The sequence below is a fragment of the Zootermopsis nevadensis genome, unplaced genomic scaffold, assembly GCF_977971745.1.
Source record: "Zootermopsis nevadensis isolate Lab colony 2312 unplaced genomic scaffold, Znev_1.0 Znev_ptg000003l, whole genome shotgun sequence".
In the NCBI taxonomy this organism is placed as follows: Eukaryota; Metazoa; Arthropoda; class Insecta; order Blattodea; family Termopsidae; genus Zootermopsis; species Zootermopsis nevadensis.
In genome coordinates this window covers 2,044,635-2,067,272 of record NW_028259135.1, presented here as the reverse complement: position 1 = coordinate 2,067,272, position 22,638 = coordinate 2,044,635, and the positions used below count along the sequence as shown (strand labels likewise).

Here is a 22,638-nt window from a genome sequence, read left to right as displayed (position 1 = left end):
ATCATTATCATCTTAATCACAGAGTTTTCTGGTAACTGATTATTCTTTTTGTTTTGTTTCAGTCAGAATAATTGGCTTTAATGTTTGTGGGTTCAGGTGTAAGAGCTTCCAAAGTCTGATTTTTACTTGTACAGTACTTTGTGAAGTAGGTTCAGTTTCCCCATGGAAGTTGACTTTCTTGATTGAGATTTTTTTTGGCATTCCTTGGTCCTTCCAGGTAAGTATTGGGAAGTATCTTGAAATAGGCCACAACCATTATTTTGTTTTTCTTTTTACATCCTTCTCAATTCACAGTTGTCGTTCCATTGAATTTCTAGTAAGTTCTGCAGACAAGAACATGTCATTAAATAAACTAAGAACAACATTTGAAGAGGCCATTTCAATGAACTACTTTCAATTTGGTTCTGTATTTCTTCTGTCTTGAGCTCTCCCTTAATGTGTGTGTTCCTTATTGTATCTCTCCGGGGTTTTACCAGTGTTTGCCACAGAAACGTTATCTCAACTGCTTAGACTAGTGTATGCTTCCAAAGTACGATGTATTAAAAAGAAAATTTAATTTTTCTGTTTGGGAAATACTGAGAGAAAGGAATGAGCAAATTGTTGAATATCAAACTTTCCATATGAGTTGAGACTGGTGTTAATGTGTGTTTGTATGGCAGGTTTTAGAACTGATCTGCACCCGAGAGGCTGGAGCAGTTTTTGAGGCAGGTGGTTTGAACTGTGTCCTGTCATTTATTCGTGATAATGGTTGTCGAGTGCACAAAGACACACTGCACTCTGCAATGGCTGTAGTTTCTCGATTATGCACGAAGATGGAGCCTCAAGACCCTTCCCTCCCTACATGTGTGGAGGCCCTTTCAACACTCCTCAAACATGAGGATAGTCATGTAAGTAAAAGTTGATTGTAATTGTTATGCATTCTTTGTCCATGTCCGTTTGTCTGCTAGTATATTTTATATCCAAACTTCTGAATAGATTTGAATTAAATTTGGTTTTTAATTTAGACTTTACTCTCTGACCTATAAAAATGGTCTCGATCAAGATGGCTTGTCTTCTTGGTTGTAGTACCATTTAGTCTGGTAGAAATTTACTGATGCTTCGGAGGTGTTTGCTGCCTCCGTCATCAAGGTACCAGACTACATGACACTACAGCCCAGAAGACAGCCATCTTCATACTCACCACTGTGAGAACCTAAAACCTGATGCTGACCACTCACCCCCCGTCGACTGCCAAGGTTGAGAATGAGTAGGAGTTGTACCTCCTCTCTTTCGTGCACGGTGGTCCAGTGGTTAGAACGCTGGCCTTGTAATCCTGGGGTCTCGGGTTCGAATTTATAACTTGTGTTGGGCAAGGCCGTGGTCTAGGAAACACGGAGTTTTCCTCCGTGGCATCCCAACAATTACTCCATTCACACACAGAAGAAGGCAATGGCAAACCACTTCTGGATCATCTGCCAAGAACGTATATGAACAGGTCCCAGTCCGAGAAAAGGATGGAAGGATCCTGTTCATATGGACCTGTCGGCAGACAGAACACTACAAATAAAATACATAATAATCTGTCACAAATTCAGATTTTTACCTTAAAATTATTTTGTGGTTATTTATTGCAGGTTGCAGATGGAGCTCTCAGATGCTTTGCATCTCTAGCTGACCGCTTCACAAGGAGGGGTGTAGATCCGGCTCCACTTGCAGAGCACGGACTGGTATCAGAACTGCTCACGAGGCTGTCAAATGCTGCAGGCCCGACCACGTCGACTTGTACAGGTCCAGGTGAGTGCTTCTAAAACACTTCCAAGTTGTAACTTAATTTGTAACTTAAATGCGTCATGTTTGTGTTTGATTAAATATATTTATTTTTACAGTCCATACACAAACGTTGAAGTTTATTGATGTTGTTAAGATTATATAATATTAAAACATTTTGTTGCATAAAATATTATATTTGGCGCTCTTAATCGTACATACGATTTTACATTATATTACTAGCGCTTTCCATCTATTAAAACGACATGTTTCGACGGGTAATACCGTCGTCTTCAGGTTTTTATCAATTTTACAATAATACATTGCATTAAATATCTAATAATTTTAAAATATTGTAAAATTGATAAAAACCTGAAGACGACGGTATTACCCGTCGAAACATGTCGTTTTAATAAAAGCGCTGAAAAATATAATGTAAAATCGTATTTACGATTAAGAGCGCTAATATAATATTTTACACAACAAAATGTTTTAATATTATATAATTTTTACAACACCAATAAACTTCAAACGTTTGTGTATAGACTGTACAAAATAAATACACTTCCAAGTGTCAGTGTAGTTAGGTTATTGTGAATATTCCAGATAGTTTCTTTCATAATTTTAAGGTATTTTTTGTGGTTGCTATTTTTATTGTTTGTAACTGTACAGGGTCATCAGAAGAAGTAGCAGTTTTAAATTCCTGTATTTATTGGCATTAATGAATTTGGTGTCATAGGACATATAATGTTTGGGATTTGATTACTTGTTAGTGATGCCCCCCAGACTATACTTACAGGAATTTTCCACATACAGTTGAAGATTGAAGGGATAAAGTCAGCTGCTATGGATATCAACACTGAAGAAACACTGGCTTCTATTGTGGAAAAATGTTTTTGAACAGGGATCATATATTGAATATGTTTGCGCTTGAATAAGCAACAACTGTTGGTGTTTTATGACACCAAGTCCATTAGTGCAAAACATCAATAAATATAGGCATTTATTAGTATCGCATATTTTCTTGTAACACATATTTCATACAGCACTAAGAGTGTTTTTATTTAATTAGGGACACCTGGTGTCAATACCACCACAACAACACCAGAAACAAAATCTTCAGCCTCAGTGTCAACAATAATTAGTTTGTTATCAACCTTATGTCGTGGATCTCCCAGTATCACTCATGTAAGTAATGGAGCTCTAGTCAATGTAAACTTGTTGTCCGACATACTGATTATACAATATGTACATTCATGTCATTGTTCGTTGCAGGATCTCTTAAGGTCAGAATTGCCAGATGCTATTGAGAAAGCTCTAACAGGAGACGAAAGGTAAGAATGTCTGATTTAGATTTCGAGTTGTCAAATTATGGCTTAGTGCTCACTTTTGGCCTACAAAAATTTAAGTCTGGCCTGCAGTGGTCTTTATTTGTTATTGTCAATGTAATTTGGTTTATTTCTGATTTGAATTCGTGAGGAATAATTTAATTTTTGTGATTTTGTGATAGGTGTTCTTTAGACTCGATGCGGTTGGTAGATCTTCTTCTAGTGCTGCTGTTTGAAGGTCGTAAAGCTCTGTCGCGAACTGGCATTGGATGTGTAGGAGCAGGTCAGTTGCTGCCAAGACTACGTCGTATGGACAGTGCAGGGGAGAAGTCTCACAGACAGCTGATTGATTGTATACGCAGCAAAGATACAGATGCTTTGGTAGAAGCTATAGACACTGGAGGTATGCTCAAAAGCAGCACGTACTGTGATTTTTTTTTGACCCATTCTTACTATTTTCTATTTTTAAAGAAATATTAGATGACCTGTAAAAGTAATGCTAACTCTAGGTACAGTAGGCATTAATTTTTTATTAATGAAAGGAAGAAAAAAAATGTTTATCAGAGTTAGCTCGTAATTATTGCTGTGTTGACATAAGTGTAATCTTGCCTGTTGTTTTGTATGGGTGCGAAACATGGTCTCTCACTCAGAGGGAGGAACACAGATTGCAGGTGTTTGAGAATCGGGTGTTGAGGAGGATATTTGGGCCTAAGAGGGAAGACGATGGGGCGTGGAGAAAACTGCACAATGACGAGCTTAAAAATCTGTACTGCTCCCCCAGTATTGTGAGGGTGATTAAGTCGAGAAGAGTGAGATGGGCGGGACATGTAGCGCGCATGGATGGGACAAGAGGTGTGCACCGGGTACTGGTTGGGAAACCTGAAGGGAAGAGACCGCTGGGGAGACCTAGACGTAGATGGGAGGATAATCTCAGGCGGGATCTGTACGAGATAGGAGTTGAAGGAGACTGGATTTTGTTGGCCCAGGACAGGGTTCGGTGGAGGGCTTTGGTTAATTCGGTGATGAACCTTCGGGTTCGGTAAGCCATCTAGTTAGTTAGTTGACATAAGTGTTAAGTGATGTGTTTTGAATATTGTGTGAAGAAGTAGGGGTGGATTATGTTTTTAAAAATTAATTACTAAAGTAACATTTTTTGATATGGATTTGCGACACATTGTAACTTAAATGTTGGTCTGATGTCAGTAAGACTTTCTTTTCCAACTAAATCTTGTCAGTATAATATTAATTATTTATAACTCTGAAGGCAGTAAAAGTCAGTTGACTGCTACCGTTTGAGTCTGGATAGACTTTGTGTTCTAACAAAAATGTTCACATCTAATTGTGACTTGGTCAGTAGAGCCTCATTAATTGGAAGTGGAACATTGAAGGTGACTTAAAATTAAAATTAAATTATTTGGTTATTCCGTCAAATCACAATGTATTTAAAATAACATAATTAAAATAATTAAAATATCATTCTTTGTTCCATATCGAATAATTGATTTACAATTCGATATGGAACAAAGAATGATATTTTAATTATCTTATTTTAAATACACTGTGATTTGACGGAATAACCAAATAATTTAATTTTAATTTAATAAATCACAATATGACGCAACTACACTATTTTATTGAAGGTGACATTTGAGCATGAGAGTTTGCCTGTGTGTTCTTTGTATTACCATGAGCTAATTTGTGTTTTGTTAGTTGAACAAAAATGTTTGCCCTTTTTTTTACCACTAATGAAATTAAAGAAGTAATAATTATAGGTTTCACCAGAAGTGTATATTATACAACACTATATAAAATTGATATGAACATGCTTAGAAAATTAGGACTTCCCTGTTTTATAATACCTAATATACCAGGTAACTATGCTTCATTTCAAGATCATTGAAATGAACCATATCTTCTTTTCATGTTGCATAGACATTTTAGGAGGCTCTCAGTATGTACATTTTCCATCTAAGTAATATAATGGTTACCATGGGAGATGATATATATCATCTCTTTTCTGTTGTACTGTTACTTTAATACAGTGTATGTTTCATATGTATTGTTGGCTTAAATTCCCATATTTTACAGGCATTGAAGTAAATTTCATGGATGATGTTGGCCAGACATTACTGAACTGGGCATCTGCGTTTGGAACTCAGGAGATGGTGGAATTTCTGTGTGATAGAGGTGCGGATGTCAACAAGGGTAAGCCAGCTATCCCGACACACTGCCACTCACCGGTTTGACTAATTTTCACAGCTTTTTATGTTTTCTTTCTTTTGGAAAGCAGGATGTTTTTAATTACATCCATGGAAATTAGTTCTCGGCCAAATTTGTAGTTTGGAGATTTTTTAAAAATGATCACAATCTTGTTTAGGGATATGCATGGTAATGCCTCTCTAATGGTATTTGTGTTGATATATTGTGAAACCTTGTCTGTGCTTATAATATGTGTGTGTTGTGAGAAATAAGAATATTACAACAGCATGAAATACATATTTACTTCCCTGTTTGATAGTACCATTGTAGCTGTGAACATGAAGTTTTGTGTGGACATAATCTTCCACGTTTCTAAAAATTTTTGTATGAAACAGTTTCAGTATGTTAAAAATTTGAGAGTGAAACATTTTGAGGTTATATCTAATATTTCTGTGATAGAGGGAAGCAGTGTTGTTGGGTTATGGCAAAAGAGATCTCTGTTATTTATAATTAATAATTGCTCTACCATTTCACCCACTTTCTCTATACGGGTGAAAGCATTTAAAGTAAAAATAGTGTCGTAAGTTCATCCTAATGTTTTACATTCTTAATTTTGTATTGAATGTGTGTTAGATATATGGATTTAGTTGACTGTCACCTCTTGTAGAATTGGGCATTTATTTCAGTATGTGTTTGCAGGTAGGAAGGAGCAGTTGACAGATAGCATATTTATTCTGACATGTGATATAGTTGTAAGACTTGAGGTTCTCACAGCGGTGAGTATGAAGATATCCGTCTTCTGGGTTGTTGCGCTGTGTAGTCTGGTCGATGTTAACCAACGTTTCAGAGGTCATACTGTCTCCGTCATCAGGGCGATGAGTATGAAGATTTCTGTCTTCTGGGTTGTTGCGCTGTGTAGTCTGGTCGATGTTAACCAACGTTTCAGAGGTCATACTGCCTCCGTCATCAGGGCGATTCATCGCCAGACTACACAGCGCAACAACCCAGAAGACGGATATCTTCATACTCATCGCCCTGATGACGGAGACAGTATGACCTCTGAAACGTTGGTTAACATCGACCAGACTACACAGCGCAACAACCCAGAAGACGGATATCTTCATACTCATCGCCCTGATGACGGAGACAGTATGACCTCTGAAACGTTGGTTAACATCGACCAGACTACACAGCGCAACAACCCAGAAGACGGATATCTTCATGTGATATAGTTGTTACAGTGTCATTGACTTGGTTTAGGCAATTGTGTATAGTTGCCATTTGGTTTTGATTTTTGTTTGTGTCTCCTGTCTGAAAAAAGGTAAGGGTCTCTCACCTTGAAGGAATAGCAAATATTGAGTATGTATAGAGCAGGAGAATAAGATGGACAGGGCACAATAAATGCATACAAAATTTTAGTCAGACAACCTGAAAGGAAGAGAACACTTTGGAGATCTAGGCATATATGGAAGAATCTTTAAAGAAATTGTGTGTAAGGTAGTGGACTGGAGTCACCTGACTCCTTATAGGATTTAGTGGGTTTTTTTTTTGAACATGACAATGAACCTCAAGGTTCCATAAGTCTGGGAATTCATTGACTAGCTGAGTGACTGTTTCCTTCTCAGAGATGACTGTGCTCCATCAGGTGAGTTAGCTAGTAGTGTAGTGTAGTAATTTAATATAATACTCATCACCAAATTTATATTTCTCATTTCAAGGTAAAGTACTCTCTGTATGTAAACACTAAGTCATGAATGTATATAGAGGGCATTATGATGAACATCCAATATTCTAAACCTTAGATAACTTCATGCTCTGGCTGCATTATCCCAGATGAATGAGTCTAGTACTCAGGATAGTTGGCTGGATTGACCTCATAGTTGGTTTTGATATGGTGCCATAGAGAGGTGTTCCACTCCCTGCCAGAAATAGAACCACAGTTGTCCAGCTAATAACTAGTCAGTTTACTGACTATTTTCATGTCTTGTCTTGAAAAAACAATAGGTGAACTTGCCACCTGTGAACAAATACTAGGTAAGACTCACCAGCTGCTGCATTGTTTTTGTTATCTGGACCACCAGGTCTGTAGCATAATTTTTAAGTGATGTCATAAACAAAAATTGTAGAATGTATTCAGATTTTTCACACTTCTTCTGGTATTGCCGCAGTATCACAATTCAATCTTCACATTGAGACATTCAGTGCTTAATTGGATGATGAGGGAAATTGAAAGGGAGGCTGCAGCTTAAACAGTACAGAGTTGAGTAAATAATGTCTGTGATTCAAACAACCTTAAATATTTTAAATGAAAAGTTAGGTAGAATCGGATCCATCAATCCACAGTTTGTTTAAAGTGTTAAAGGGAGATTGCAGTGTAAACAGTGACAACCATTGTGTCAGAGTATTTAATACAAAAAATCTCTTGCGTCCCACAAATCACATGGTGCAGTTTTATGCTGGAGGTTAGTTATAGGTGTATGTATAGTAATCGTTATTTGTTTTGTCAGAGTATCTTTCCAAAACCTAAATAATTAATTAACTGAAGGTAAGATTAGAAGTTACTTTTAGAAATTACAGTCATTTTCCATGGTTTACCAAATGTTGTAGGTATGTAATTCATACAACACCTGTTGTATATATCTGGCATATATATGAATGATACATAAATATATGAATAGTGGATTTTTTAATTTGTTCACCATAGGACAGCGTTCATCATCCCTTCACTATGCAGCTTGTTTTGGTCGGCCAGCAATTGCAAAGGTGCTTCTTCGTCATGGGGCAAATCCAGATTTGCGAGATGAAGATGGGAAGACTCCGTTAGACAAAGCACGGGAAAGAATTGATGAAGGCCATCGTGAAGTGGCAGCCATTCTTCAGTCACCAGGTAGTGTGGAAGACCCTTTCCTTTAGCCTGAAGATGGTAGGGTCAGTCTCACTAGACCACATGAAAAGGACTAACTTTATCCAATGGGCCACACAGAATATACACCCTTTTCTTATACGAGGCTCGTCCACAAAGTAAGTTTCCCTGGGGCCGTTTACAGAAACAAAACACAATTTCATGGAAATATTTATTGCAACAGATACAGCAAGTGTCCAGCTATTTTTCAACATATTCGCCACTGGAATTGAGACATTTGTCATACCGTGGGACCAACTTTTGAATACCTGTGTCGTAGAAGTCTGCCGCCTGGGATTGGAACCACTGTGTGTGTTTTGTGTTCTGGTGTCAGTTGCTTCGGCACCCACCTGGCGCACAATTTCCTGAACAACAGGTGCTCCGTGACAATTTCGTGCAACAAGGAGCGGGAAATCTGCGGGAAATGACTGCTGAGTTCCGTAATTGTGAAGCGACGATTATCCATAATGCGTTCCCGCACAAGCTCCACAAGGTCGTCTGTAATGATGGATGGCCTCCCACTGCGCTTCTCATCATGCACACTTTGTCGACCTGCTGAAAATTGTCTGCACCAGCGACGCACCATCTGCTTGCTCATGACGTTAGGCCATAGACCCGGCACAGCTGACGATGAATTTCGATCGGCACTATGCTCTGTGCATTCAAAAACTTTATCACTGACCGCACTTCACAGTCGGCGGGAGCTGGAATAAGAACCTCCATCTTCAATAGCTGCAACGATGCTACTGTGAGAACGCGGGAAGTACCGTTAGTGCATGCGCCATGCTACGTCATTGCTATATCACGCACGCACCGTCGCTTCGCGCAATATAAGGTTTGCTAGCTGTGGGACGAGTGGGAAACTTACTTTGTGGACGCGCCTCGTATCTACAGGAGGCATGGGCAACTGTTGTGGTCTTGGGCCAGATCTAGTTTTCTCATCATGGCTGCTTGCCATGGTGTTGGGTATCAAATAAGTTATTATCGGTAGCTAAAATAATTAAGTCCAAAATTGATGCGTGTTTAATGATTGACTAAGAATACTGATCTATCAGTGTTGAAAACATAAAACATTTTGATATTTTACACATGAAATAAATTACAGTCATGAATTAAATTCTGTAGCATAATCTGTCATGAGTGATTTAGTCACTGTAGCGGTTTGTTATGGCAGGGGAGTGGATGATACCAGCTGAAAAGGAGAAGAAGACCGATGCTGTGGAACAAGATGATAGTGGGGAACCCAAGGGTGATCCAGAGATGGCACCTGTATACCTCCGTCGCTTACTTCCTGTATTCTGTAACACTTTCCAGTCTACAATGTTGGCATCTGTCAGGTAATGTATTTTAATTCTGAGAGTAATAACGTGTCAGTCTATTGGTGATATATAATTTTTTTGTGCTAATCTTATTACTGCATGTGTGCCAGGCTTTTAATTAGACCCATTCCCTCTGATTTATGAACTTTTGAGAGTTGATGTTTTCATTTGTCACAAGCCAGAAGACCGTAATCTTGAATTTATGAAATTTTATGTTAATGTTGGTGTTTTGGAACTTACAGCTGCCAGGTTTCAGCTGAACATTTCACAGTACATATACAGACAGCAACTTTGTAATAGGTCATATTACTTGAAAATGACGTAGTACATTTACAAAAGCTTAGTTGGCATTGCGTAATCAATAAAGGAAGAAGCTATGTAATTTCATGGAGTGGAGGCTTTTTTAAGCTGTTGGTAGTTATTTGAATGATCAAGAAATTCCAAGTTACAAAGCCAAAGAACCATCACTTTTATCACAAATGCCTGTCATTGTACTCTGTCGAAGATCATCATGCTATTGCGCCCACATCTGTTTAATTCTCTTCACGTGCTCTTCTGAGTTCACATTCATTATTGTTATACGCCCATATTGCATTTGATGACATATAAACTCAGCAGTTGATACAGAATCTTAAAATAGCCATATAAAACAATTTTATTCAAATATATATTTATTATTCAAGTCTATACACAAACTTTTAAATTGTTGATGTTAAAATTTAAAATTAATATTAATATTCTGCGCCATTCATCGTTATCTCGATGTTACAATATTGCGCTTTTTATTTTTATTGTTTCTACTCAGGTAAGTTGTAAGTATATATTTCAGTTGGAAGCACATTTGATCTTTGTCATTTTAGTCTTAATTATCTGTCTTTTTATTACAGGAAAGCAAGTCTTAATCTCATAAAGAAAATGGTGCATTATATCCAGCCTTCTTTGCTTGTCGAAGCGTGCAGTCCAGAGTCTCCTACTTACAACTTTGGCACCATGCTTGTTGAAGTGATTGCAACAGTTCTAGACAATGAGGTAAGAAATTGCATTTACATGGTGCATGGAAAGAGCAACTGGAACTTCTGTCTAATTGTCCAACTTTTCTGAAACATTGCTGTATAAAACTGAATTTCAGTTTCAGACATTGTCATTTGATAGACGTTTTGCATTATATGTTTGTGTACATGTATTTGTTGGGGAAACATTTCAAACTTTTTGCTGCTAATAAAGAAACTTGCGAGTCTTCAGTATGTAAATCAGTAGGTGCAGAATATTGGAAGTGAATGTCACTGGGATACATTCCTGCATCTTTTACCTTTGAAATTATTGTTTATCTGGGACCTAATTTCTTACATTTCTTTTGTATGCATTAAGTGCATAAAATAGTCCCGCGCCATAGCCGCGCGGTCTGAGGCATCATGCTTCGGACCGGCGATACGGAATGCGCGCTGGTTCGAGTCTCGGGGGAGAAGAAATTTTCTCATGAGCTTTCGACCAGTGTATGGGACCGGTGCCAACCCAGCATCGTGAGGAAATTGGGGAGCTACAATGAGTAGCGTAATCCGGTCAGGAAAACTAGCAATGGCTGGGGGTTCGTCGTGCTGACCACACGTCACCCTATATCTGGTTGGATGATCATTCACCTCTGCTTAGGCATGTGAACGTGAGGCCAGCAGTCAAGCTAGTCGGCTTTGGCTCTCTGGAGCTGTTACGCCACGGATTAAGTGCATAAAATAAATACATAGTTTGAGTACTGAATCTGTTTTTTAGGAGGTTTATCTCTGAAATTACTGAATATGTTTTCATTAAATTTAACAGTGAGGCATACACCAAAAGTCATGAAATTTGGTGTTGGGGTTTTTCATAAAAAATTGTTGAATGAATGAATGAATGAATGTAAGTATTTCTATGCAGTGACAGTACAAGGTGAAGAAGATGAAAATAAATGTGACATTATAATGTTTTGCACCATTTAGAAATTTAAAAGTGTTGTTCCCAAAAAAATATAGTTATTCCTGTTGTACTGAGTTTGAAATGTGTAATGGAATGCAAGAGAAAGATATTGTATCCATCTGTTGATTGATAGCTTTGTAACATTGCTCTGCATTACACATATTAGCTGTAATTTCTGCTACAAGACTTCATCTTAAGGTGAATATGATGAAAGGAATTAAGAATTTTGTCTGTAGTATATGAACATAGGACCATATAAGACTTCAGATTTGCAAAGAATGCATTTGGAAAATACGAGAACACCGTTGAAGTACATGTTTTGAGTCTTTTATTTCTCATATGCAAACACGAAATCAATGCTGTATGCTTTGAATTTTTAGCATATTGAATCTGTCCATAATGCAGAGTATGCTTTACAGCTTGTTTGAACTCTTCAGTCCATAACAATGAGATTTTTAACAAGAACTGAAAGGACACAGTGAGATACGCATTTGGAAACCTATCACTTTGCGTAGAATTCAGAATTTTTGCAGTCGTATTACATGGAAACTGTTAGAAGATGGCTTGATAGTTCGGGGGTGAATTTTTGAAAGGCATTTATTCCAGTTTCATTTCTATACCACACATCTTTATTGTCTACTTGTGAACACATGTATCAGAAAAACAACCAAATCTGGAGTATGTGTAATATGTAATGACATCTTCACATAGTAAGACTCAAGCAATTTAGTGTACTGGTTATGGTCTAGAATTGTATCTGAGAGGTATCTGCTTTGAACCTTGGCTGAGTGGAGGCTACTGTAACCAGGGGTTAATAGCTTCAGCAACTATTATATCAACATTAAATTTTATAATGTCTTTGCTATTAGCAATATTTCCCAGCACAGTTCATGGCTGAAATTAGGGTTACAGGGACTTTAATTGGGTTCAGAAAGGAGTTGTCAGAATTTCTCTCTGTCTTTTAGAAGTGCTGAGAAAGTAAGTCATAAGATGTGGGCGGTCCTGTTGGTTTCCGACAAAAAGGAAAGGATTGAACACTGCTGTTATGTGGTGTCTTTGGAAAATGACTCTGAAAGGATTACTATTTATTTGCAGGAGAAGGACCAAAACCAAGATGGTGTTGGTTATATCTTGTAACTGCATGAATTTTAGCGTGCTCTGCCTGTTAGATTAAATAATGTCTGGTTTTCAATATAGTCCATAGTTAGTTGAGCCGAATTGTAATTTGTAATCAACGATGATTGCAGGAAATCACATTTTGCAAGTTTTTGTGCACCTAAATTGACTGGGTTATACTAGTCACCATGCTATTAATCATCCAATATCAGATTGATGTAATTTTATTCTTGAAAGTGTTACTGAACAATATTTGCGTTCCTATAAGATTACGTAGGAAAGTGATTTTTATTCATACATCATCTGGAGTGCAGTGCAAGGCACTGGGGTGATAGCAGATATTAACTTATAATCAGGAACAAGATACTACAATTCCCCACATGTTATAGCTTTAGATTATTTCCTTTGTACAGTAAAGATTTATGCATATATGATTTGTGTTTTTTTTTAAAAAAAAAAGCAGTCAACACAAGTGAACATAATAGCTTTGAAGCTTTCAGAATATGACCATGAATTTTAAGACATTAACAACTTAGTTCTAATATCTTGGATCTGAGGGAATGTAAACCATATAAACCTGAGTTTGCTGTAAAATCTGTAAATGTCTTTTGGAAAGTGTATTTTTAGGTACAAAGTTCTTATATCTTCAGATTTTAGGAGTGTAAACTAAATCTTAATTTCCTGTAAAAATCTATAATTGTGTTTATAAAGTTGATACATAATTTCAGACAAAAAATCTATATTTGTATTTATAAAGTTGATACATAATTTCAGACAAAAAATCTATATTTGTATTTATAAAGTTGATACATAATTTCAGACAAAAAATCTATATTTGTATTTATAAAGTTGATACATAATTTCAGACAAAAAATCTATATATGTATTTATAAAGTTGATACATAATTTCAGACAAAAAATCTATTTTTGTATTTATAAAGTTGATACATAATTTCAGACAAAAAATCTATATTTATATTTATAAAGTTGATACATAATTTCAGACAAAAAATCTATATTTATATTTATAAAGTTGATACATAATTTCAGACAAAAAATCTATATTTGTATTTATAAAGTTGATACATAATTTCAGACAAAAAATCTATATTTGTATTTATAAAGTTGATACATAATTTCAGACAAAAAATCTATATTTGTATTTATAAAGTTGATACATAATTTCAGACAAAAAATCTATATTTATATTTATAAAGTTGATACATAATTTCAGACAAAAAATCTATATTTGTATTTATGAAGTTGATACATAATTTCAGACAAAAAATCTATATTTGTATTTATAAAGTTGATACATAATTTCAGACAAAAAATCTATATTTATATTTATAAAGTTGATACATAATTTCAGACAAAAAATCTATATTTGTATTTATAAAGTTGATACATAATTTCAGACAAAAAATCTATATTTGTATTTATAAAGTTGATACATAATTTCAGACAAAAAATCTATATTTGTATTTATAAAGTTGATACATAATTTCAGACAAAAAATCTATATTTGTATTTATAAAGTTGATACATAATTTCAGACAAAAAATCTATATATGTATTTATAAAGTTGATACATAATTTCAGACAAAAAATCTATATTTATATTTATAAAGTTGATACATAATTTCAGACAAAAAATCTATATATGTATTTATAAAGTTGATTCATAATTTCAGACAAAAAATAGTGTCATCCTTGGATTTGAGTATGTCTGGATCAAATAAATGAGCCTGTATTGTTTCCAGTAATTAGAGTTTCCATATACATTTGCCTTCCATAAAGAGTGAACTAATTTTACAAAATGCCTTTCTTATTAGGCTCAGTTTTAGGATTATCGCACTACAAACTTCATTGTGCCTATCATATCATAATTAACTTTTACTGTTTAAATCTAACAGCACTATATAGATGTTGGCATTTCTGTTTCATATTATGGAGGTCTGAAGTTAGAATTTGAGCCAGGAGGTGTTCTGTCTGAGGTTTTCATGACTTTCCTCAGTTCCTTCAGGCACATATTATAATAAGTCATGACCAATTCCATTTACATCTAATTCTGTTGTTTATAATCATCTTGGTGTCCAGTGCTACATAAATTGTGGTGATAAAGCATCGTTAGTAAATCAAGAAACAAACAAACAACTTTTGTTTTTGTTACGAGCTGAAAGTATGCTAAGAAATATAAAATGGAGTGGTGGCATGCGATGGCTACCTTGTAATGCTAAGCTACTGTTTTACAGATTTCCTATGTTACACCCCCGAAACAGCACAATGGGGGCACCAAATATTACAGTTTGGTTCCTAAACTTGGTGGGAAACCTCCAGGACTTGGGTATTCGCTACGCCGTGACTTGCATGACAAGTTTATAATAAAGACGGTAAATTATTCCAGTTGTGTTTGTGATTGGTTGGTTTGTTGACGTGTGATGACTGCTAACATCTGCGTGATGACCTATCACGTGGGGCTCAGTTCCATGTTGAATGGTATGACATATTTGGCAGAGCACGCTAAATGTACTTTGATTTGTCAGTAACATTGTTCTGAACTGTTAATTAACTTGATCTGGCAGCACTGTTGATATTGGTAATACTGTCAGTTAAACCCGAGGGTTAAAAAAGAACCAGAAGCTCTAATTGTAAGCATTATTAGCATGCACATTGTAAATAATGGCTGGCTCTGAAACAGGAGGTCAGGTACTATCGCAGAAGTCTTAGTGGTCCGTAGTTACTGCTCATCTGATGATTCTGGTGGTATTATTATTTAGCAGGGGAGGACAGTTTCTTAAACTGGTATGTTTTAATTTTGTCATAATTAATAGAAACAGAATATATTATTTAAATTAATAAACATTTCCAAATTCAGTAGTAGGTTTTGCTTTTCATAGTATCAATCGAGAGACAGTTGCGCCTCATAACATTCAGTAGCATTCTTCCCTTTGAAACTGTTCTATAGAAAATTTGAGATTGACTTTGTATAATAATTTACAAATGTCTGTCCACCTGGCTGTCACCTTTATTCTATGTACCCAGGTCTAATGTTTGCTTTACATTTATTTTTATTCAAATATAGGGCAATGAGTAAGCGTTTGTGATGTGGTACTTCCGGAAGAGTTGGTTGTTGTTTTTGTCTTTTAAGATAGTTGTGTTTTCTGAATTTTATTGAATTTCTGTACTCGATTTTTATTAACGTTTTGCACAAAGTGCAGGAAATGAACACTGTGGTAAAATTGAGTATGTAATTATGTATCACAAGCGTACAGTAAGTTTGTCACATTAATTTTGTTTTAGCTTATAAATTCCATTCTACATTAAGTGTGATTTTATGAATGTTCTGAAAAATCACTGGTCATAAGGTGTATGATAACCACGCACATCAATCTAATGCCAAGTTAAGAATGTGTGAAACTTTACCTCCAGTATCCTATGTGTTTTTTTTTTTTTTCACATGGTGTTTGAGCACAGGAAATGTAGAGTTTTACATTATGAAAATTTAAACATTATAGGCCATATTTCTTCATGTTATATTTATCACTCCCACTTTGTATTGGTAAATTTCAAGTTAAATTCTTAGTCTGACTAAGATTTCTAGTGGTGTCCCCAGTTACTTTCTGTAAATGCTCGGGTAATGCCTTAAAATAAGCAGTAATTTCTTCCTTCCATGTTCTCTTAGTATATTTTTATTGTGCATTTAAAAAAATGTCTTAGTGCAGAAAAATATTTTTAATGTGTGGTATTTATTTAATTAATTAATGATTAATTATGAAAAGTAGCAATAGTTTATACATGTTGTTACTAAGTTATGTCATAACAGGATTTGCCAACTTCCAACAGTGCTGCCATTGTATTAGACTTTTGTTTACGTACTGAAATGGGATGACTTCACAATCCTAATTTCGCTTGAAATAGTCATTTATATGGTATCCATTTGAAACATACGTTTAATGACATTTAAGTTTCATCTTAATGAAATTGTATGGGAAATAAGTATATACCTTATATATGGGAAACAAATTGGTACAGAATTTTATGAGATCTGAGGTCTACATGAAAATGGAAATGTTAATATTGTTCTTCTGAGTAATGATCCTGTGTTTTCATGTAGGTGATTACTATTCTGGAATAATATGTCACCTCCATCTTGAGGCAGGAGATGGGGGCTGTATGTTCCTCCAAAACATTGGTAGCCACCTATAAGACTGCATGGTGTTGTAACCCACAAGACCACGATCCGGACACACAATTTGGTTTTGAAAGGTCTAATGGAAAGGTAGCACATGGGAGACGTGCATGTGGAATGGGCATATTACATAGAATCTTAGCTAAATATGTCATGAAGACCTTTACATTACTTTATGTGGTTTCTTTTTGTCAATACCTGCATGCTCTTATTTTTATGTGAACAATTCTATAACCTCATAACATCTTTGATAAAAATGCCAGAAAATTATAAAATACTAGAATGGTGACACAGGTAAAATATGAAGTCCCTGTACCTTACAACTACCTCATGGAGGTGTTTGGAAAGTAGGGAGGTAGAACAGCATATACTGCAGATCTTGTCATTAGTTGGAGGTGAGTGGCCAACTTCATGCTGTCACTGAATCATCATCAAGAAAAGAGGCCCCAAGACCCATTGATTGGGCACTGGATTACGTTACAGTCAAGTCTTGGACTCAGATGTGCAGTTTTTAAATTAAAACAAATTAATTCTACTTGGTTACGAAACACATAAAACTTTGATGGCTGATATATTACAGAGTTAAGAGTGGAGCATGCATTAATCTGTAATTAATTTTTTTATTTTGGGTAACGATACAAATTCGGCTAAGTACTTGCTGACAATATGCTCCCTCCTACCACTTTTAATGTAGTTATGAAATGTGTAATGTAAGGAAGGAAGAACAAAACACTGATCAACACAAGTTTGTTTTCATTTGGCTGCTGCACATATAATACAAATTCTTAGTTTTCCTATTCTTCCTAAGACATATCCACTTACAACCAACCCGCTCCATCTGTTTTGGAGGCTAGGGTGTTTCTTGAAATCAGGTTTTCCTTAAACATTTGATAATTTAGCTAATCATGAAGCTGAGTGTGTTTATGGAACTCTTATATTTGTCACCCTAATCACAGAAGCCTGTCATTGAACTCAATTTAATCCAGTTCACACCATTAAACCCACTTTAATTTTGCCTTCCAATTTATTTCTGTGTATTCCAAGTGGTATTTTCCCATGCAGTTTTCTGATCAAAGTTTTGTATGTATCGCATATTTCCTCCATGTATTGCTTTTGTCATAACCATCTTAATTTAATCGGTCTGTTGATATCAGGTGAAGAGTTCAGGTTGAGGAGTCCTTTGTGCTGGCAGTTCTCAACAGTCCTTTGATATTATTTGTACAAGAGAATTATTATGAGAATCAAAATATATTGTCAAGTGCAGGTTATTTAATGGATTAATTTTGTGTTGAATGAAGGATGGTTCAGAGAAATTTTGCGTTTAAGTTACCTTTGCAGTTAATACATCATTAATTTCCTGTGAACCAACCAGTTTATTGTATATTAGATGAAGAAGTGAAATTTATCGGACCACCGATGTGAGCTGTCAGGCTAAGCATTGTGTTGTTGTAGTGGTATTTTGTTCTGAACTCCACTTTTAATTCTTTTAATTTTGTGCAGGAGGATGAGGATGGACATCTGATGGTGCTGCAGATAATTCAGGATCTCATGACAAAAGCGCAGGACATCTTCTTGGATCACTTCGCTCGGCTAGGTGTGTTTTCCAAAGTGCTACAGTTGGCAGGACCTCAGGATACCCAAGAATTGCAACGCAGCAAAAATGAGAATGTAAGTCAGCATATTGTTAAAAGTGCATAATACAGGATACTTTCGACTTTCTGGGTTAATGGAAAGGAAAGGAGAGGATGAACGAAAAACATACAGTGCATAAGATACTATACATGCAAGTGGTCTTTAGATTTGCCATTGTCTGTTTTACTGGCTTAAGGAAATATTAGTAGATTATGCCATTTTTATTAATGATCTCTCTCATCTTACTCCCTGCGAATTACTTTCTTAAAATGGCTTGTGCAGGTGTTTGCATGTATTACTGCACACAATACTAGGAGCATTACTTGTCTGTCACTATTATGGTAAAAGTAAAAGTAAAGTTTGTCCCGCTATACACCATGTAGGCGTTTGGGGTGAGTGGAGGTATAGCTCCTCTCTTCCTTGACCTCGGCACTAGATGGGGGTGAGTGGTCAGCATCACGCCCCGGCCGCGCTTTACCCCCGGGAAAGGACCCCCGGTACCCATTGTATAGGAGGCTGGGTGAGCCCCAGAGCCGGTCTGGACGCAGAGGCTAGAGGAAAAATCCTCTGCCCCCGTCGGGGATCGAACCCCGGTCGTCCAGCCCGTAGCTAGTCACTATACTGACTGAGCTATCCCGGCTCATTGTCACTGTTATGGTAGTCATACAAATTAAGACAGGAACTGTGGATTCTGGTCATGTACATTGGATGAGAGAGGCATGAATCCATACTGTACATTGGTGGAAGAACTGCTTGAAATATAGTTACTTGAAAGACTGACAATGAAATAGGTTGCTAATATGAATACATATTATAAGGAGGTAAGATTGTCAGTATAAGGGGTGAATGAAATGATCAGGGTTGAACTTCTGGGTCCTTTTAGCATACAGTAGGTATTGTTATGTGATTGTGTGCAGGAGGAAAATGAACAAGAACCATTGCTGGATGATGCTAGGGAGATGTTGCCTGGTAAAGCGTACCATTGGCGGGACTGGTGCATATGTCGTGGTCGTGACTGCCTGTACATCTGGTCAGATGCAGCAGCCCTTGAGCTGTCTAATGGTAGCAATGGATGGTTCAGATTTATTCTGGATGGAAAACTTGCTACAATGTACTCTAGCGGAAGCCCCGAAGGAGGAACTGATAGCTCTGGTAAGTGTTACAGGTGTCTGTAGCTCGTGTAAATAAAGCATAGTTATACAGAGTTACGTCGCCAGAGTTTGAGTGATTACCAAGCCTGTGTTTTACACTGTGTTAACAGTTTGTATGTATCATGTTTGCTTGTGCATTTGTTGTACTTTGAAAATTAACGCTTCTTAATTTTAGTACTTAACACATAAAACACAGCACTTCATTGTAATGGTAATGCTGAAGCTATGGAATTCAGAAGACGGCCAGTTTGAATCATCTCACAGTTTTTGTCTCTTTGTCCACACAAATGGCAGTAGTGTCTCCGAATAGGATGTCAATGTCTCTTTCCAAATTAATTACTTTTTTCACCATTTTGATGGTCATCATCTGATCTCATTCAATTCTGTGTAGTCTGTTCAGTTGAGATACAGATATAACTTGAGATTGTCATAATAAACAAAATAATTTTGGTCATTTTGATGTAGTTACACAGAAGTCATACTGTATAGTTTTGATAACTTGTTAAACCAAGGTGTTATGGAATTCCTTTATACACAGCTGTATCTTCATGTACTGAACTTCCTTGCTGTATTGATTCTGGTGATTCAAAATTACGTGTTTTCTTAATATTTGTTAGTTACTCAAATAAATTTTACAGACGGGGAGGTGGTAGCTGTGTAGCTATAGATCAGTGAGGAAGCATTAACCATTAATTACCATGAGATTTGTTGATGCAATATCATACAGGACTTTTGATATGGACCTAGAATTGTGACTGACTGACCGCTCTTGATTGACTTGCAGTTTTATTTTCTAGGTTTCGTAGTATCTATGGCACATAACTGGTGTTTTTATGGTCACTAGTTTTGCCATGCTAAACACAAACATACCAAACCTGACCTGTCGTAAGCGTAACTGTCAACTAACGGACATTCCTCTGGGATTTAAGTTTGTGAGAGGCGACATATACGTTTCTTGCATGGTCAAAACTCAAGTGACCTTCATAAAATTATAGCACTATGTTTGTTTGTTTGTATGGGAATTAATTGCAGAGTATGTCTAATTCACAAGCAAGTATGGTAGTTTTAATACTCAGTATGTTAATACAGTACAGTTCAGTCGGTAATTTCTCAGATCTTCCTGTTACAGTTGCTCCAGTCTTAATGACATCACAGTTTGAAATTGTTGATGTTGATGTTCTGGGTTGTGACACCGTGTGGTCTCGTAGGTAGGTACTCATGTATTGGAGAAATATATTGCCTCTATAGTCAGCCCTGAAAATGGAGTCAGCGTGCTCCTCTTAGACATTGGCATTCACATCATGTCACAACCCAATTCAACATTGACATTTTTAGTTCTGAGATAACCTCAAACCTCATCTATTGAAACCTGCCCCTGCATCGTTTATCCATACATGTCATTGGTCTTCCCTTCCTCATGTTTTTTTATCCTTCCTATACTTTGTATTCTCTTACTCTTGTTATTTATTGAAATTGTCCGCAGTTTATTTCATATATCTGCATTATACTTACGATAAATTATTTGGAACCAGCCACTGCTCACAGAAGAATATCTCTAATCCTTCTGGCCTTGTCTTGTTTAATTTATACCAAAAGCTTTGCATTCAAATGTGTATACCAGAGCTGGTTTAAAATGTGACCAGTTTCTTTCCAAATTTGATACACTATTTTTATTATTCAGTATGTGTTTTGAAATTATGTAGTGTCATATTAGCATTAATATCTTTACTTCAGCTTAAATTGTTACCTACATAATTAAATATCTCTTATATTACAGTTTTAGCATTTGCAGAAATTTTATGTCTGAAACCTGATGTTGTTTGCTAACTTCATGTTTATTCTTTAGAGACTCCATTGCAATCTGTTGTAGCTTTTTCAGGGTACTAGGTTAGGTAAAAACATGACTATGACTGAAAATATTTTGAGGTTATCAGTGTTCTGTGCCTGGAATCTAGCAAGACTTGGTTTTTACAATTATGCAGTTTAGTACCTTATTTATTTACATGTAAATCGAGTACTCGATAAGGAATGAAAAATGATATTTTAATCTTTTAATTATCTTATATTGTGATTGACGGCCAATTTTAATATATTTTTAATACTATTTAAATAAATTACAATATGACGCACCTACAATATCTTAATACCTTATTTAGAATTATTGGTTTATATGAACCATCTGTCCTTGAGGTTCATATTATAGACGTTCAGTTTACTATGTTATGCAACATATTGGTGTACAGAATGTTCCATTTGAAACAACCCTAACCACCACATCAGTAATGTTCTAGAATAAACACGTTCTGTTTGAGTACACCATGTTTACCACCTGTGCAGCTCTTGTGCATCTGATAGGCTTAGCATCCAGGGTGACCTTGGCTCAAGTGTCATGGTGAGGTTTAGAGTCTTTTACATTGGGTGATCCTGCGTATAATAGAACGCTGGCCTTGTAATCCTGGGGTCTCGGGTTCGATTCCCGGCGGTGCCCGAATTTATAACTTGTGTTGGGCAAGGCTGTGGTCTAGGCAACACGGAGTTTTCCTCCGGGGGCTTCCCCGGTTTCTCCGTGGCATCCCAACAATTACTCCATTCACACACAGAAGAAGGCAATGGCAAACCACTTCTGGATCATCTGCCAAGAACGTATACGAACAGGTCCCAGTCCGAGAAAAGGATCGAAGGATCCTGTTCATATGGACCTGTTGTCAGACAGAACACTAAATAATAATAAGATGAGGTGGTCTAGCGGTTAGAACGCTGGTATTGTAATCCTGGGGTCTCGGGTTCGATTCCCGGCGGTGCCCGAATTTATAACTTGTGTTGGGCAAGGCCGTGGAGTTTTCCTCCGGGGGCTTCCCCGGTTTCTCCGTGGCATCCCAACAATTACTCCATTCACACACAGAAGAAGGCAATGGCAAACCACTTCTGGATCATCTGCCAAGAACGTATATGAACAGGTCCCAGTCCGAGAAAAGGATGGAAGGATCCTGTTCATGTGGACCTGTCGTCAGACAGAACACTAAATAAAAAAAAACTGTAGTATGCGGTTGTTTTGGGGTTGCATTTTAAATGGTACATTCTGTATACTGGTAACTCCAAAAGTTAA

General features: G+C 36.4%; 1 protein-coding gene across 18 annotated transcripts in view; it reads left to right on the top strand.

Annotated features, from left to right (window-relative positions):
- Ufd4 (ubiquitin fusion-degradation 4-like) overlaps positions 1-22,638 on the top strand; it is an 86,434-nt gene that overhangs the window by 21,820 nt on the left and 41,976 nt on the right. For 9 of the 18 annotated variants that reach the window (XM_022073819.2, XM_022073817.2, XM_022073818.2 and 6 more), the window contains 12 exons: positions 660-887; positions 1,614-1,773; positions 2,819-2,934; positions 3,022-3,080; positions 3,257-3,477; positions 5,163-5,279; positions 7,978-8,160; positions 9,350-9,512; positions 10,382-10,523; positions 14,813-14,950; positions 18,250-18,417; positions 19,299-19,533. In XM_022073819.2, coding sequence (XP_021929511.1) covers positions 660-887; positions 1,614-1,773; positions 2,819-2,934; positions 3,022-3,080; positions 3,257-3,477; positions 5,163-5,279; positions 7,978-8,160; positions 9,350-9,512; positions 10,382-10,523; positions 14,813-14,950; positions 18,250-18,417; positions 19,299-19,533 — 1,930 coding nt within the window. The remainder of the gene's footprint in view (positions 1-659; positions 888-1,613; positions 1,774-2,818; positions 2,935-3,021; positions 3,081-3,256; positions 3,478-5,162; positions 5,280-7,977; positions 8,161-9,349; positions 9,513-10,381; positions 10,524-14,812; positions 14,951-18,249; positions 18,418-19,298; positions 19,534-22,638) is intronic. The other 9 variants (XM_087358241.1, XM_087358245.1, XM_022073821.2 and 6 more) reach the window with 2 other exon arrangements.